The 17,936-nt window shown below is 39.5% G+C and overlaps 1 protein-coding gene across 3 annotated transcripts in view; it reads right to left on the bottom strand.

The window, feature by feature from the left end:
- Positions 1-520: 520 nt before the first annotated feature.
- Positions 521-17,936, bottom strand: part of kif6 (kinesin family member 6) — a 77,335-nt gene continuing 59,919 nt past the window's right edge. The window contains exons 14-23 of one of the 3 annotated variants that reach the window (XM_040041871.1): positions 17,369-17,471; positions 14,550-14,605; positions 6,867-6,917; positions 6,150-6,237; positions 5,892-6,027; positions 4,055-4,143; positions 3,318-3,404; positions 3,091-3,195; positions 1,995-2,110; positions 521-1,150 (exon numbers count right to left, since the gene is read on the bottom strand). In XM_040041871.1, the coding sequence (XP_039897805.1) occupies positions 1,134-1,150; positions 1,995-2,110; positions 3,091-3,195; positions 3,318-3,404; positions 4,055-4,143; positions 5,892-6,027; positions 6,150-6,237; positions 6,867-6,917; positions 14,550-14,605; positions 17,369-17,471 (848 nt within the window). In that variant the 3' untranslated portion in view covers positions 521-1,133. Of the gene's footprint in view, positions 1,151-1,379; positions 2,111-2,525; positions 3,196-3,317; positions 3,405-4,054; positions 4,144-5,891; positions 6,028-6,149; positions 6,238-6,866; positions 6,918-14,549; positions 14,606-17,368; positions 17,472-17,936 lie in introns of those variants that run through there. The other 2 variants (XM_040041869.1, XM_040041868.1) reach the window with 2 other exon arrangements.

Raw genomic sequence — 17,936 nt, 5'->3', positions numbered from 1 at the left:
CTTTCTTTGTTCTTTGGAGCTGGAGCGGACCTGGCTTATCAATCAGCCAGAATTCTGTTATCATGGTCCAGAATAGGTAGATCTCGTTCAATGCTGTCCAATGAGAGTGTTGCCAGGAAACGACGCAACCGGCCATCGCATATCCAGCAGCAAACATCTCTGCAGGAGAATCGGGCTCTCCTAAGCCCAGGCTTCTCATCAAGAATAGGGTGTCAATTTCGTTAAGGGACTTAAGTCTTTAAGTTTTAGAGAACAAGACTGAGAGACTGAGGGACTGAGTGAATGCCTGATGTAATTTTAAATCTGCTGCACAAAAACTGTTTTTGCTTATATGATCTCATACAGATCATCTTCAAATTTCAGGGAGACCTAAGAGATACTCTAATTTTTTCAGTATAGCTGTTAGAACTATAGTTGACAGTGGTTTTCCACTTTTTAGGATGGAATTTTCCAGTTAAATTCCAAAGGGAAAAAAGCCACTGTTACACCTATTACATATTATCAAAGAGAAATAAGGAAGCACTCATGAAAAAAGATTTATTACTAATATAAATAGCAAAAGAAAATGAGCTTTGTGCATCAACAGCTATGATCTGTGGATTTTAAATCACAAGGCAGTCAGAGTGGAGAGTTTAAAACTAATACACAAAACAAGAAACTCAGAAGTAAGAACAGCAGTAGTGTGTGTCGTAGCATCGCACAATTCTGCTTCATTTTTTTTGTACATTTTAAATAGGAAATGTCCTGATATTATACACTTTTACACCCCTTTTGAATAAAGTAAAATTAGATGGAAATATGAAAGTTATTTGTTTCTGCATCATTTACATAGTTATGATTCATTACTTCCACAAACTGGAGCAGCCGGCTTCCGACTGATATCTTGAGACAACATTTGTCAAACAGTCGGAGCAGGCTGTGATTTCCACTCATGACCATTATATCACGTCATTACCAGGAAGAAGCCAGTAACTGAGTGTGCAAATTTCACAGCAGGCATAATGTGTGCGCGTGTGTGTGTGCGTGCGTCTGTGTGTGTGTGTGTTGTATTTCTTGGAGAAGCCTAGTACCCATGTACCGGGTCATGAGTAATTATTTCAACTGGTAGACGTGGAGGTCAAACTTGAAACACATCACTGCTGATGTTTGCCTGAAATTCAGAAAACAAAGAAAAGGTTACAATAAGCTATTGTGTGGCGATGTTCAAATGCCTTTGCTAGTGTTACTACACTTCCCAGAATGCACTAGTGTCTTGGAAGGTGTTTTGGGAAGATGTATACATAAATATAGAAAGAGTAAAAATTGACACTGGTAGTGCCCAAATAAAGTCGAGGAAAGAAAGATAGAAAACAGGTAATGAACAAAGAAAGCAAAAAATAAAAGACTAAAATGAAAAAGGAAACAAGTTAGTAAACATTTAGTGGCGAAAGCTATAATGATGGAAGAAAAGACGAAGAAAAACAGTTTAATAAACTAATAAAGCAAGAAAACAAGCAAGAAGAAAGTCAGCAGTTATTTTCTTGATAACTCTTGAGATTAAAAATCTTATTTGCAAAATCTTTGCAACAATGTCGTGACCAAGAGAGATAGCAATACATTCAAGTAACACACATGAATCCATACAGCAAAAATACTGTATTCAATATTAATGTTCAAGCAATTATTGAATTAATTCAACCTCAAATTTGCTCAGTAAGACTAGCTCCCTAAGTTGTAGTGAATGTAAGCTGGTAAGTAAGATTTGTAATAAACCTCAGGGCTTTGTGAAAGGAGTGTCCACCATATATGTATGCTGTCTGTGACCATAATGCAACACTGTGACAGAGAAGTGGAAGCAACAAGTCTCTTTATTCCCTCAGTGAACAGAAAACGAGGATAAAGAAAGCTACGAAAAGTCCTGAAAGAAGCTAAACTTTATTGTCAGGCCAGCAGAGGGTGGTGTTGAATGCATAATGCATACTGTGCTTAAGGTGTGTTTTTTCCAGGTGTGTTACCTGCCCTGCTGACGAGATTCTGCCTAGCCCTGATAAAAGCCAGGATGTCAGCATCAGTTTGCTGGTCTCCAGTCAGCGGAATAGAGGAGGATGAGACTGTGGCAGAGGTGAGGGTCCTGAAATGTATGAATAGTTACTGTGACAGGCAGCCATCATCATTCATTGCTTTAACAACCCAGCAGTCCTGTTATTCTTGACTATTCGTAATCCAGAGGTTTATAAGAAACAGGTAAGAATGCAGTCTCTGTGCTGGTGGAACAAAAGCACGAGTGTTTAACTGTGATCGTAAAAAGGTAGCTCAGGCAGCAGTGAGGCCTGTTTGATTTGTTAGCACAGTTTGTAGACATTACTTCACAAAGATATAAAAAATCATAGCCGTGCTCATGACTGAAAAAAAAAACACACTGCAAAGCTATAAAATCTACACGTCTATATACAGATTTAAGTGCTTCAAAATGTCGACAATAAATCCAAAGAACTTTCAGTTTGTTTTAAAAATGTAAAAAATAAACAATAGACAATACAAGGACTGTGATGTCTCTTATTTCTAAAGAGATATGAGTGAAGTCAAGAGTTCCTCTGAACATGTTAAATGGCAGAACTCTGAGAATATACTGGAAATCAAGCTCTGTCACTTTATTCTTTACAAGTGAAACAATAAAATACATGCACCCCCATAATTATGTTCATTGATCTGTATTAAATCTCACATGAGATCTCCTGTGAGATTTAAGAAATGTAAGCATTTCATTTGTAAGTATTAGTTCAACGATGTCATCAAAACTAAAAACATAATAAAGATTGAAGTTAATAATAAAGATTCAAAGTTAAAGGGCACACAATAATAATCATAAAAACCCCCACGTAGCTACATGTGACAAAAGAAAATATATTTTTTAGTAACATGTAAAAATAAATAAATTTACACCAACTGGTAATGTTAAAAAACAAAGTTATACTTAACAAGGCTGTGTCACTGACACTGTAGGGCCTAAATATGTTGTTCCAAAGGATTATTTTGGCCAGAAATAGTTTAAAACTCCTCTTTTGATTGTAATATTTGTCAACCTTTGTTCCAGACCACTGATTCACATACTTCCACTCAGAAGAAGGGGTGAAGTCTGTCACCTTCCTGTTCACAGGGTTATTCTGCCACGCTGGCACAGCTGGTCCTGGAGGTTTGCTTTCAAGGGTAAAACTTCTGAAATTCAAAGAATCAGTGTATGTGTATATATATAGTGTTACATATCGTATGGCTACATGCAGTATAACCCATCAGTACCCAGAGCAAATAAATGAGAGGATCAGTGAAGCGTAGCTGACCTGAGCTCCTGAGCAGAGATAGAAGGATCTGGATTCAGGTGCCGGCCTGCTGGCGAGTCTCTCACAGTACTGCTGAGAGCAGGAGCCCTAATTAAAATTAGAAGAGTATTTCATGAAGACTGACAGCAAAATACCACAGAACATTATATCATCTGTAGGAAATGTATGCATGTACATGAGCCAACCACCAGAGGGCGCTACAACACAAAAATAGTTTGTAATAACATTTTGTTAATGGAGTTTCTGCAAAGTTCACTGAGTTAAAACTAAAGCTGCCATATTCTCAGCTCCATTTTTCTAGTTCTTGTACTATATTCCTTATAAAAAATGGTGGTTAATAATTTCTTTAATCATTTTCAACATTTGTGATGAAGTTTATGTCTTTTAGTATTGTTTGCATCTTTCACATAAAAACATTGTTTTATTGATTTAACATTGTTCCAGCAATTGTTTGCTATTTATTAAAGTAAAAAAAGGTTTTATAGAAACAAGCTGCAGGTTGCTGGCTAAAAATCAAGTGTTCAGGCACGGAAATGAAAAGGAAACTATAATATTATTAATAAATCAGTAAAAAGAGAGTGGTTCTCATTATAACTTCGCTAGTTTTTATACGTGTATGAGCTGAATAGAAGCTAAAAATGTCTATTTAATACACAGTTAATATTAAGAGTGCATACCAGCCAACTGGTCAGACCTTTATTACATCTTTTGTAAGGCTGGGCAAAAAGCAATCTCACCCAAATCCCGGAGCTCGAGGTGTAGATGGCTGTATGGTCCTGTTCAGTGTCCCAGTGTGACTTTGGGCTGCAGCCTCTGACTCAGACTCCTGGTTACAAATAATGAAAAGTTAATTTACTGAAATATTTCTGTACCACTTCTCTACAAAAAATATCATGCCAGCCTGGTAACAGTTAAATGCAATGTGGCCATAGTTCTCTTTAAAAGGACCAGACAACCTTAGGTATTTTGTGTCTTCTGGCTTTGTCATAACACAAAGTTTAAGCGATCACATGTGTGCAGAACAATAAACGTGTGAACAAAGCTGATGAATATATACAGGCACGAAAAAGGACGTCCTGCTTTGTGGACTCAAACTGCATGTGTAAGGCCCGTCTGTTGGATTTCCTCTGCTTCCCATTCGTCACTCAGTGACACATTTCCAAACTTTTCTCAGATGTGAATGAGATATTCATTCACTCCATTCATAAGATCAAAACCAAAGAGCGGCAGCCAGCGACGTCTGCTCATCACATGTTGGTTCCTAACATCTTCTATGCAGTTGGTTTCCGAAACCAACCACATGACAGCCATCAAGGCTGAGGAAAGCGTGCAAGTGGAGAGACAAGTCTAACTTGGTTTTAGACATGAAATTTTATCAGCTTTTCTCTCTTTAAACTTTTGCAAACATATTCTTTCATCATATGGTGAAGACTTATCTCTTATTACCCACAGAGATCACAGACAGATATAGCCATGTAGATACTGGTAAAGTACTTACACATCATACGGTAAAAGCTCAAAAGTTGGTTAAAGGTACAACTGAATGAACTATATTTGAATTTTTTCTAGTATCTATACTGTGAACTTTTTCACTGTGACTTTGACTGGACCATCGCAACACCGCGATGCTTTTCTCTTTCAGCCGTTCTGTTGCAGATTTGCTGCTGTGCTTGGGATCGTTGTCCTGTTCTGTGACCCAGTTTGAACCAAGCTATAGCTGTGAGACAGATGGTCTCACATTTGACTGAGATGTAGCTCTTGGGTGTTTTTACAGTTTTGCTGAGCGCTGAGTGCTCTGGACCTGGGGTGAATTTCCTGGGATGTCCACTTCTGCGAACACTGCGGCATTGTCCTGACACACATCTGAATGCTCCAGACCGGCAAAATGCCAAGGCTCCTGCTTTTATAAACCTGCTCACACATCCTGATAATTAATTAGTGAATTGGATTATCAGCTATTTAGCCTCTGAATTCCTATGGAAGCAGTACATAGCTGTATGGAAACTTTATTCTTCACATGTCTGTTAAAGACTGTTAGCCAACAATTTCAATAGCTAAATCTTTAGCTACTAAGATTTATGCAATATTTATAGCGTTATGGCAACTGTTCTCCACTATGTTTAGCTGGCTGCCTCCACTGTGTGACATTTTGTTCCTGTTAATGCTATCTGCTGGGACTGTCCATCATCTGTTGCTGTTCCTCTAAGCTGCTTTCCAGGCTCTTGTTTGGGTCACAAAGAGTTCCATGAAAATGTCTTTGTGTGTATTTGCCTCCTACATATCTTCCCCCCAGGACCCACTGAGCATGATGTTGAACAGAGGCTGCAAGGGTCACACTGGTGCCATAAAGGCCCCACAAGTGAAAGACAGATGCATATCAACTTACACGACCACAGAGCCCTGCATTCAGAAAACAAACGAAAGAAGACATCCATAAACAGAAAGACAAAAACCCAGAGACAAGGCTAATGTCAGACACGTCTTTAGCACTCTTCCCTGGACTTTACATCAGGCTCCCAGATGCTTTATGTGGTGTTGTCACATGGATAGGTAGAGGAAGGTAAGCTCAGCCACCTGCAGACTGGAAGCTTCCTGGCTCCACCACTTATGGAAGTCCTTCTGGAGCTTGACCTTTGACCTCTCCAACAACAGCTGCAGATGCTCAATCTCGGTCCTCAGCGCTTTTAGACGGCCAACGATGCTCTTGTAACTGATAGGAGAAATTAACGGTAGTGAATTCAACTTCTGTCCACGTTACGAAGGATCTGCTGTTTCCAATCAATGCAAGCAGGGTCTGCCATAGTAATTCATTCAAAAGCACTACAAACTCACCCTTTTTTTTCTTCCTCAATGTGCTTGCAGAGGTTTTCTTCAGCTGGGTCAAACTCCTCCTCAGACCCTGTGTGACTTTCCATGACACCTGTGGTGTAGAATTGATAGGTTGCAGAGATGACAAAGGAGTTAAAAACAAAAAAGAAACACGGTCATGTTTTATATAAAATGACAAGTGCAAGATTAGAAGCTGAGAATTTGTGTGTGTCATGAGTCCATTGGCTTCAAAGAAAGCATTTAAACTTTTGGCCTCGGATAATGGAAACCAGGCTGCTGTGAAGAGCTCTCTGATGCGGAACTCCAAATAACAAGAAAAGCCTTTGGGTGGGATGTGTTTGCATGCTTTGCAACCAGGTTTCCCCATCAAAGGTTTTATGTCACTGATCAAAACAGTCAGAATGGAGCAAATGAAGGCGTCTTAGAGCCTGAGCCGCCCAGTCTTTGGCCAGTAAGATTTCATTCACTGAGGCTTGCTGCAAAAGCTTTGAAGTGGCCACCAGTAACAGTTGAAAAGGGGCCACAATGTGCTCAGCGTTTATCATCCTGTTTTGAGAAGAGTTCAATATCAAAAAGATGATAATAAAAAGACCTGATACTTCCTCAAGCTGCAATCCCAATGCAAAGGCAAGAAATGTGCAGAAATGTGGTGAATTATAATTGCTTCACATGTTTGTTGTTTAGATGTTGGTGTGGGCAGAAGTTATAAATAATTTTTACCATAAGCGGCCCTCTGTCTCCTCCGCACATCCAGCTGCTTCTTCAGTTCAGCTGAGAGAAGGAGAACGACAAAACTTTTTAATTTCTATCAAGAGACTCAAAGCACATCAATCTCCAAGGCCACTGGGCTTCATAACTTTAAAAAAAGTCACCTGGTTTCACATGATTTCATAAAAGTCAAGCGAGTAAAATTTGCATGACATTGTTTATGAAGAAACATTTGGATTGTCATTCACCTACTTAAAACGCCTGCAATGCAAACCAGTTAAAACCCATGTGCTGCCTAATACAGGGCGTACTCATTATAACCCAGAAGAAAAAACATTATTTCAAACATTATTCTTGATGATCGGCATGTTTGATTTGGTAAGACATTTCGAAAGCTCTCTCCCAATTTATCTAGGATTGAGAGTGGCACCAGCTAAACTTCTATCCATAACAGTTCTTTCAAATCTCACACTTCGTTTTTGTAATTCAACTGTAATCAACAATCTCACGCAAATCCTAAAGCTCCCTCTGGAGTTGGCCTGTCAAACTCTATTCTTCTTAGACATTTGAACCTATGATTTATTTCCAGATGATTAATCTTTTCTGCACATTTCTAACTTCTTATTTTTACTCTTGAACTCTACTAGACTGGCTTTGCATGACTTACAATTCAGAATAATTCATATTTACCCTATTTATCTTATAAAGTGCGTGAGTACAGCCCCTCAGTTCATCCTCTGCCTAAGATCTATATGATGATCATCATCATCATCATCATCATATCGAGCCAAGAATAGAAAAAAAACTGTGAAACAGTGTTTGGAGGAGTATGAGGCCTCACAGGGATTACTTCTATATACAATGACCTCATAAGTTGAAATTTTTCCCAAGTTTATTATGATTATCTACTATACAGTACTGCAGGAAATAAATCAAAACAGAACAATAGTCAAGATGGTGCTGATTTATAAACTTCCATAGTCCTCTAAATGAAGTCTTCAGTAAGCAAAGAAGCAACAAGAAGGAGGCATTCGGGTGAATGTTGATTCTTGTGGCTATAGTGCAGTCTTCACATATGGGCAAGTCATTTACTGTTGCTGAACTGAAGTGTTTAATTACATTGTTGGAGAAATTGGTAATAAACCGCTTCGGTAGTAGAAGACAGTTGTAAGTAAAGGGACAAAAATGTCCAGGGATGCTTTTGCCATAAGACAAACACAGGATACAATTTCATGTTTATTTCATGTTTAGATCAGAGCCAGACTACGAGATAAAAGCAGTGTTGAATGGCAGTATCTTCTGTGGTGTTTCCATTAAAGTCCCACAGGTGTCATTCACTTATAGACGCTGCTGTGCTGCAGCTCTTTGTATAATACAACCCTATCTCAAGTGGAAATCAGAAAATGGGAAATCCAGATGAAGCATGTGGGGAAGGGGTGTGGGTTTCTGTAACACCTCACATGACGCCACAAAATGGTTGGATTAGAGCTCTTGCTCGGCTTTCTCCTGTGGAATACTTTAAATCTGTTTGCAAAGTGCCCGTGTAACCAGCTCGTCTTCCAGGACCACTTTTCTGAGGGTTTCAGTAGACAGCAGAGACATGAATGGATGATGTGAAACATTACAAATGAGCAGCCCTGACACAGTGTGCCCATGATGACAGTGTTTTTCCAAATGCCTATGGAGTATGAAGCTGGGTTGTGTGTGGGTAGCTGAAAATGTAGATGTACTGAGACGCCCTGTGGCTTCGCGTTGTGGTGAGGTGGGCAGCCTGAAACTTCACTAACAGACACAGCTCTCTCAAACATGACCCACAACCCCTTTCATAATAACATAAAAGGATTAAAAAATATTTATGCCATGACCACGCTATGATGACAGGGTACAAAAAAGGGGCAGGGAGCACGTGAAGACAACATAAAAAGCACATTTTTTTAGGTTGGCTTTTGTGTTCACTCTGATCCGTACATATCCGTACATGGTCATGGCCAAAGTATTCTTTAACAGATCTGTTATATTCGCCCGAAGCCCCTGCATGGCCCCACCCTTTTATTTAGCCATACATTTTCCAAATATCTTCTATGTAAACTCATCACACACTCTCTTAAAGGCTCATGGACTGCACCCAAGCAACGATCTCTTTAAAATGGGTTTGAAAAATGAACTACAAAAACTGCAGTTCTTCTAATGTCCACTTGAGGTGGGCTACAAAAGTGAGTACTGTATAGACTCCTATGTTACAAATCAAACTTTAAAGCTAAACTAACCATCTTTGCAGCCTAGAACAAACTTTTTAAAAAAAAAAACTTACCTGTTTAAATTCTTTTAAGGAATAAAGTTTGTATTATTAGGGACGTGGATTCTAACGCAGCCAGTGTTTTTGACACCTTTCTGAATACTTTTAATGCAGCTGTCGGACAAAAATATGGCTCATTTACAAACAATCCAAGAAATATGTTAAGTATGCTCCAGTTTTAGTTGGTGAAGTTACTGTCTATAGATCCATGTCTTTGTCTCCTGCCTTCCTCCGCTCACCCGGTCACGGCAGATGGCCGTCCCTCCCTGAGCCTGGTTCTGCCGGAGGCGTCTTCCGTTAAAAGGGAGTTTTTCCTTCCCTTTGTCGCCAAAGCTCTTGCTCATTGGGTGCCATATGATTATTTGGGTTTTGTCTGTTTTCTCTGTATTATTATAGGGTCTTCCCTTACTACATAAAACACCTTGAGGTGACTGTTGTTGTGATCTGGCGCTATATAAATAGAATTGAATGGAATTGAATTAAACTGAACTGCATGTAGCCATCCAAGCTAACCAGTGTCCCATTCAAACATGGTCACTTCTGGCTCAAACACAAAAAACAAAAACAATCAAAAAACAAGAAAGCAACAGGTAAAAAGCTCCAAAACAACACAATAGGTGACAGCACCACTGCTACATCTAACTTTTATGTACAGTCTGAGTCTGTGCCTGAATCAGACAATCAAACCTAAACAACTAAATACCATACCACACCTACCATAAATGCAGCCAAAGTTTGAGATAGAAAATGTTCAATAGTGACTGTGTGAACTGTGTTTACAGTAAAAGACTGAATACTGGCCAAGGGACAAATATCTCTTATTTCTTCAGGATCTGCAGGGTATCAGTGGGAGGAAGGAGACACCATATACCCAATATGACTCTGGTTTCAAAAGGGTTAATGTACAACAGATTTGCTTTTTTACCTGTCCCAGCAATGATCAGAGATATAAAAAAGAATCAAAACTTTTTGGTCACAAAAGCCAGTTCAAGTCCCAAAACAGACCAAAACAACAACAACAAAAATCCAGGATATTTGTCAAGTAAAGGTGGGGTGCAGACTTCAGTGCTTCTATCCTCCATCCAGGACAAGATTGTGAGCTCAACACCAAAAACTCTTCCAAACCACACAGGGTTCCCCCCCACACACACACCACCGTCAGTAGACGTGCTGTCGACTCTAAAGGCTGGTTTCAAGCTACAAGCCTCAATAAATATTTGGTGATTTTTGTGGCCGGGAGGTTGAATGTGATATGCCACATAAATACCAAAGTGAGGTGAGATTTGAGCACCATACTTGCAGCCCAGCTTTCCAGCATCTGACCTATGTGTAGATGAAGAATAATATCCACAAGTAATCTGGTAAATGTTTAAAATTCACAAGACAAATAAAGAACCGCAAGAACACAGGAAGCAAGATTTGTTTCTATTAAACAGAGAGCTGCACTAAACATTCTCCATTTTTGTAGGACAGCTGGGTTCATGCTGCTGTTGACTGAGGCTTTGACCTAAACTATGGACTTTTTATAAACCACTTTAATATACGGCTGATGGCACAGGAATTAATCACAGAAACAGTCAGCATAGTAAAATGCAGCTCATGTTAAAAAAGACTACAATAGTTCTCTTCTGGTATTTGTTCTAAAAAGTGTGGCACATCTCCGGCTCCATACTCACTTTTCCTGCATCTGTGGGTCACTTCAGCAAAGGTGAAATCAAAGTGATACCAAAGACGGTGTCACATGCTCGGCCCAAATTCATTAACAAAGTAAGAAACAACAGAACTGCCCCACCAAAGGATGTTAAAACTGCTGTAAAAACAGGTGTGTGTTTCTAGGAACATTATATAAGAAATCTGGAATTTAGAAATTTTTCTCAGGAATAAATATATAACCAAACCACTTGAATATTCAGAAAGCGCTATTGATTTTGATTTAGGACAACCTCCTGCCTCCACAAACATGCATTTGGAACTGTAGCTGCCTTGTAAAAATACGGTAAAGTATTACTGTGCTGCAGAAAACAAAAACAGAAAACTGAGACATAAAACAAAACACAGGAAAACTGAAAGGCATCACCAGAATAACTATGAAGTAAAACAAAGAATGAAAAGACTCAAAGATGTCACAGAAAAGCTTGCAATCTGGTAGAATAAAAGAAATCAATACAGTAATCCAAGAAAAATCCAACAAAAACCAAAACCACCACCCCCACCACCCCCGGACTATGACAGCTGGGGTTCTTCTACAGTAAATTAAAATAAATAAGAATGTTCAGGATCTATGTTCTTATACAGTGGTTTTACTGATCTAGGTCAAATCTGCACATACAGTATCTATAGCAGCGTAGCATTGGGAACAGACTAAACAGGATATTCCAGACGTCCATCTCCCTAACAAAATGTTCTGGTTCCTCCAAGAATTTCCCAATCCAGATAACATATATAATTTCTCCCTTTCCAAATTGGGAATGCTCAGAAAACCTCCAAAGAAACAGAAGAGCAATAGCTTTATTCTGAGCTCCATCTTGATGTCCAAACTGTTCACCCTATGTGTAAACCTGCATTCATGAGCTCACTTTCCTGACTACTGCTCAGATCTCAAGTACCGATGATGACTGAAACATAGATTGACAGGTGTATCAAAAGCTTAGCCTTCTGGAGCCATGAAACCACGGTCTCAGACTTTGAGGTACTGATTCTCATTCTCGCCACTTCACACAAATTGCTTTAGTGGGAGCTCAGAATCACATCAGTCTCATACTCCTGCTACAGAAGATGTGCATCTGTGACTTTCTAAATAGAAATCTCTTCTTTCGACCTATGGTTTCAGAATGCGTCTCTGCAGTAGGACTGATCTCTAGAGTCATAGTGAGGCCAAGAAATACAGCATAAACTAGAGACTGATGCTTCCTCTAACCCTCAAGTTGGGTCCTTTAGAAAAAAGCACCACATATTATCCTAAAATTTTCCATGTTCTCCTTTAACCATGAGACACAGGTGGTGTAAAGTTTCCGAGCAAACCCTCCAAGATGGCATTAAAACACAGCGAGCCACTTTCCAGCCACTAAAAACACCATCTCTCATCCAGGAAGAATGCAGCTCTGTGCACCTAAAAATGTAATAAGCTTTGACAGCATTGAGATGTTTGACTAAGATGAGGAATGTGGATAAATTAGTAAAAATCCAGTTTTTCCTCGCTTCAGCCTCACTGTGTGGTCTGCAGAACACATTTAAAGAGTTAATAATGTGCATGCTGTCAGGGTTGATTTCTGCATGACATGTGACAGATTCGTCTGTGTCAGCACCTCATGCAGTGAAGGCTAAAGACAAAAAAAATTAATTCAGAGGGTGATAAGTGTACACTGGCATGTGTGGTGCTAACGGGCAAATGCTACTAAACCACTGAGCGTGCTCAGAGGCAGCGCTGATGCCAGGCGTTGGTGTAAACCTATCCATTTCAACGGCATGTGAAATGAGCCACAGACAGAGCAGGGAAATTTATAAATGTAGCTTGCAGTAGTAAACGCAAACCAGATAAAAACACATTTTAACTGCTCTGAGTTTACTGGAAAGTTCAACCAAACATTAATATCATTTAAACTCACTGCCAGCGGTGACAGGACTCGGCTTTTAGTGTTTCTGTAAACAGCAGCAGGTTATGACACAATACTGAGCTTCTAACAAGGCATCTTTTATGATTTCTATATTAAAGTGCACCTTCTCTGCTTTTCCTTTTTTTTCTGTATGGAACAGCTGTAGGAGTTTTTAAAATGAAGGTTTTTTTTACCTGCACAAAACTGAAATGGAAAAAAAAAAAGCCAAAAATAAAGAAACGCAAAAGTAACAAAAGAAAAAACAAGAGAGATCAGTAATAACTAATAGTTGAAGAAGAAGAAGGAGAAGAAGACTCAGTGCATCTAGCCGACATCAAGAAAGTTATGTTTTCAGATGTCTGTTGCTATTTAACGTAATTCTTTTAGCTCAGTTCCTCAAAAGGCTCTGCATTCTCAGAGCGTTGTTCTTAATGGAAGCCCCATCTTGTGTCATAGAATGTCGTGTTACATGGAAGTATGACAGACTCCTAGTTCAGCTTGTTTCAGGCAGAGAATGAACTCATAAACCAAGTGTACAATACATAAGAATTATTTTGAATTATGACTCAATTAGAATCCAGAAATAAAAATATTTACTTGGAAATAAGAAACAAAGTGCAAATGAGACAGTCTCTGTCTCATCTGCACTTTGGGTCACTTGTGGGCATTTAGAAGACACACATTGTGTAGTGAATATAGTTCCAGACTATCAACATAAGGCTTAGAACCACTCAGCTTTGGCCTAAGCCAATGCCAAGTTTACCCGTTATGGATATTACACAGAAGAGCACAAGAGTGACAGCCAAGTAAAAAGCACAGGTTGGAATCTTCAGTAACCGGAAATCCAAATGTGGAAATCTTCAGGCTGTTTCAAATGTATTAATATGGAACTTGTTAAAATAACTGACCAAAATAACTAAATTGGGAAATATTCAAAAGCAAAGACACAAGACAACAAATCCAAGAAAAATAAAACTGCATTATTGTCGCCTATTGTCAGACAGAAACAGGTGAAGTAAAATATGAAACTAGTTAAATATTAAATATTAATCGAGCTGAGGACGTTATGTTGCCATAGTAACAACAGAAGCTTCCCAACATCAAATCAATGCCCTTTCAGCTTCTTCCTATACAGTGGTATAAAAAGTCTTTGTCCCCTTCCTTATTTCCTATTTTTTTTTTATATTTGTCACACTTAAATGTTTCAGATCATGAAACTAATTTTACTATTAGACAAAGATAACTTGAGTAAACACAAAATGCAGTTTCTAAATAAAGGTGTTTCTTATTAAGGGGGAAAAATCCAAACCTACATGTGAGGAGCAGGGGCAAACACTGTTTTTACACCACTGTATCTCCAAACACACAGAAAAAGAAAAACCTTTTGAAACATATAGCGAAAGGCTGTTGCTATCGCAGCATGAACCTCCAAACTGCTCGCTCTTTGGTCTTAGCTTGCTTCATGCTATGTTAGCTCTTCTGCTGCTGATGTGTGGTAAAGTAAACACAGAAGAACACACCACAGAACTCAATGGAGCGTCTTATCAACTGTATCTCAGTTTCCATTAGGATGATGAAGTCCTTTTGCACTGCTTCCCAGCAATTTGCTCTCCGATGTGTGCCTTTCTCTTGTTTTGTGTATATCCCTCTCTTCTGTTTGCTATTAATTCCTGATGATGTCTTTACTATTTATATCTTTCTTTTGAATAGAGGGCTCTATTCTATTCTATGACAGAAGACTGCGCACCTGAACATTACGCAGCTCTTGAGTGTAATGTGTTTTTCAAAAAGAATGAGAAAACTTACTGATTCTGTTTCTGGCTTCATTCAGTTCCTCTCCAAGTTTCCGGGCCTCTGCTGATCTGTTCAAAAGAATCAAAGAATTAAAAGCAAAGTTCACCCCCAAAATCACATTTACATATGCTTCCTCTGGCCTGTTGTGCTGTTTATACATCTGGATTGTGGAAATGTCTGGCATCTCTTAAGGATAGAAAATCCACTGAAAAACAATACAGCAATAATGTGTCTTTACTAGAGATGGACCGATCCGATATTACGTATCGGTCCGATACTGATGTAAATTACTGGATCGGATATCGGAGAGAAATAAAAAATGTAACCCGATCCATTAAATATCAATAAAGCACCTCACAAAACTTGCGACACAGCGTAACTCGGCCCATAACCGTAGCACGCCGGAGCAGTGTGCTCATGTGATAGAGTGGTTGTGTGTATTTGGAGCCTCCTACCAAACCGGCATTTCATCTCCGAGGAAGTGATCCCAGAGAGAAGTAAAGCAAGTGTGTAAGTTAATCTCTGAATGTTTGTAAAGCATTCCCACGTTAAGCTTAACAACCAATATATGGAGCGACTGCCTCTTCTCTCTCCCTCCCTCTCCTGTTGCTACTTCAGTCATGAAACTGATTAATGATCAGCTGATCGGCTTTTCTGTCCAAGTTCGTCTCTCTTCTTTGTTTTTGGCCCACTTTGCGCCAGAAAGAGGAAACCAGCGGCTGAACATCAGCAGAATGTTTAACCTTGATAAGCTGTTGTTAGAATTTATTTAATATTACTTTCTGGACCAGGATCTTTTTCTACGCAGCTGACGGCTGGTAACTGTGCAGGGGCGGATCTAGCAAAGTTTAGCCAGGGGGGCCGATAAGGCAGGGAAAAGGGGGGCACAAAGACATACTTTTCTTTCTTATTCTCATTTAAAATGTCTAGCTTTTAATAAATAATTATCTGAATCTTACACCCAAAGTTTTAATCTGATGTAAAATGTATAGAAGTCCATTACTGTATATACAGGGAGTGCAGAATTATTAGGCAAATGAGTATTTTGTCCACATCATCCTCTTCATGCATGTTGTCTTACTCCAAGCTGTATAGGCTTGAAAGCCTACTACCAATTAAGCATATTAGGTGATGTGCATCTCTGTAATGAGAAGGGGTGTGGTCTAATGACATCAACACCCTATATCAGGTGTGCATAATTATTAGGCAACGTCCTTTCCTTTGGCAAAATGGGTCAAAAGAAGGACTTGATAGGCTCAGAAAAGTCAAAAATAGTGAGATATCTTGCAGAGGGATGCAGCAGTCTCAAAATTGCAAAGCTTCTGAAGCGTGATCATCGAACAATCAAGCGTTTCATTCAAAATAGTCAACAGGGTCGCAAGAGGCGTGTGGAAAAACCAAGGCGCAAAACAACTGCCCATGAACTGAGAAAAGTCTAGCGTGCAGCTGCCAAGATGCCACTTGCCACCAGTTTCGCCATATTTCAGAGCTGCAACATCACTGGAGTGCCCAAAAGCACAAGGTGTGCAATACTCAGAGACATGGCCAAGGTAAGAAAGGCTGAAAGACGACCACCACTGAACAAGGCACACAAGCTGAAACGTCAAGACTGGGCCAACAAATATCTCAAGACAGATTTTTCTAAGGTTTTATGGACTGATGAAATGAGAGTGAGTCTTGATGGGCCAGATGGATGGGCCCGTGGCTGGATTGGTAAAGGGCAGAGAGCTCCAGTCCGACTCAGACGCCAGCAAGGTGGAGGTGGAGTACTGGTTTGGGCTGGTATCATCAAAGATGAGCTTGTGGGGCCTTTTCGGGTTGAGGATGGAGTCAAGCTCAACTCCCAGTCCTACTGCCAGTTTCTGGAAGACACCTTCTTCAAGCAGTGGTACAGGAAGAAGTCTGCATCCTTCAAGAAAAACATGATTTTCATGCAGGACAATGCTCCATCACACGCGTCCAAGTACTCCACAGCGTGGCTGGCAAGAAAGGGTATAAAAGAAGAAAAACTAATGACATGGCCACCTTGTTCACCTGATCTGAACCCCATTGAGAACCTGTGGTCCATCATCAAATGTGAGATTTACAAGGAGGGAAAACAGTACACCTCTCTGAACAGTGTCTGGGAGGCTGTGGTTGCTGCTGCACGCAATGTTGATGGTGAACAGATCAAAACACTGACAGAATCCATGGATGGCAGGCTTTTGAGTGTCCTTGCAAAGAAAGGTGGCTATATTGGTCGCTGATTTGTTTTTGTTTTGTTTTTGAATGTCAGAAATGTATATTTGTGAATGTGGAGATGTTATATTGGTTTCACTGGTAAAAATAAATAATTGAAATGGGTATATATTTGTTTTTTGTTAAGTTGCCTAATAATTATGCACAGTAATAGTCACCTGCACACACAGATATCCCCCTAAAATAGCTAAAACTAAAAACAAACTAAAAACTACTTCCAACAACATTCAGCTTTGGTATTAATGAGTTTTTTGGGTTCATTGAGAACATGGTTGTTGTTCAATAATAAAATTATTCCTCAAAAATACAACTTGCCTAATAATTCTGCACTCCCTGTATATGTAATTTGAATTTTACTCAAAACTATTGCTCCGTGTTTATGAGGGCAAAGAATCATTTTCCTGAGTGAACGTGACTTTGTTAACCACATTCATGTGACCACTCAGACTGATTTCTGGTGTTAGAGAAAGAGGTGCCCGAGAAGAAAACGATATCCTTGAAATGCTGAACTTTGTGGTACTGCTTATACGTTGAAGTAGTCTGCCTTAATATGGGCATTATCAGGATAATATTTTGTTCTACTAGTCATTAACCTCTGTTTCAGCAGACTCTTGTTGTCTTCAATGGTTAGGTGGTCTTCATGGTCTCTTATGAAGATCTCAAAGGCCTCTTGTTTTCCCATTGACAGCTTGGGGCCTGAAAGAGAGAGAATAAAAATCAGCACTGAGATGCACAGTGTGCTTTATTTTATGAATCATAAACACTGTGTATATCAGCAGCTCCACGGTAAAAAACATCATCTAACTTGAGCACTCATGCCAGGTCCTGCTGTGCAAATAATAATGGATAATAATGGATTGGATTTATATAGCGCTTTTCAAGGCACCCAAAGCGCTTTACAATACCACTATTCATTCACTCTCACATTCACACAAATGTGAACATGTTCCCACATTCACCGGTACTCGACTCCAGTCTGGGAGCCAGATGTGCGCTACAGAGCTCTACTGATATGGCTGATTATCGCGGCATTTGATGATTAGCGAGAACATAAACACAAATATAGACAGCAGTTCTGAACATGTCAAGATTACATAGTGGATATACCCCACCCCTCGCTGCTCAACCTCAGCAGTGCATCGCACATCAGGAAACATGATG

This window comes from Simochromis diagramma, unplaced genomic scaffold (genome assembly GCF_900408965.1).
Source record: "Simochromis diagramma unplaced genomic scaffold, fSimDia1.1 OVJJ01000304.1, whole genome shotgun sequence".
Lineage (NCBI taxonomy): Eukaryota > Metazoa > Chordata > Actinopteri > Cichliformes > Cichlidae > Simochromis > Simochromis diagramma.
Note: the sequence above shows the minus strand (reverse complement) of the source record. Positions and strands in the feature narration are given on the sequence as shown.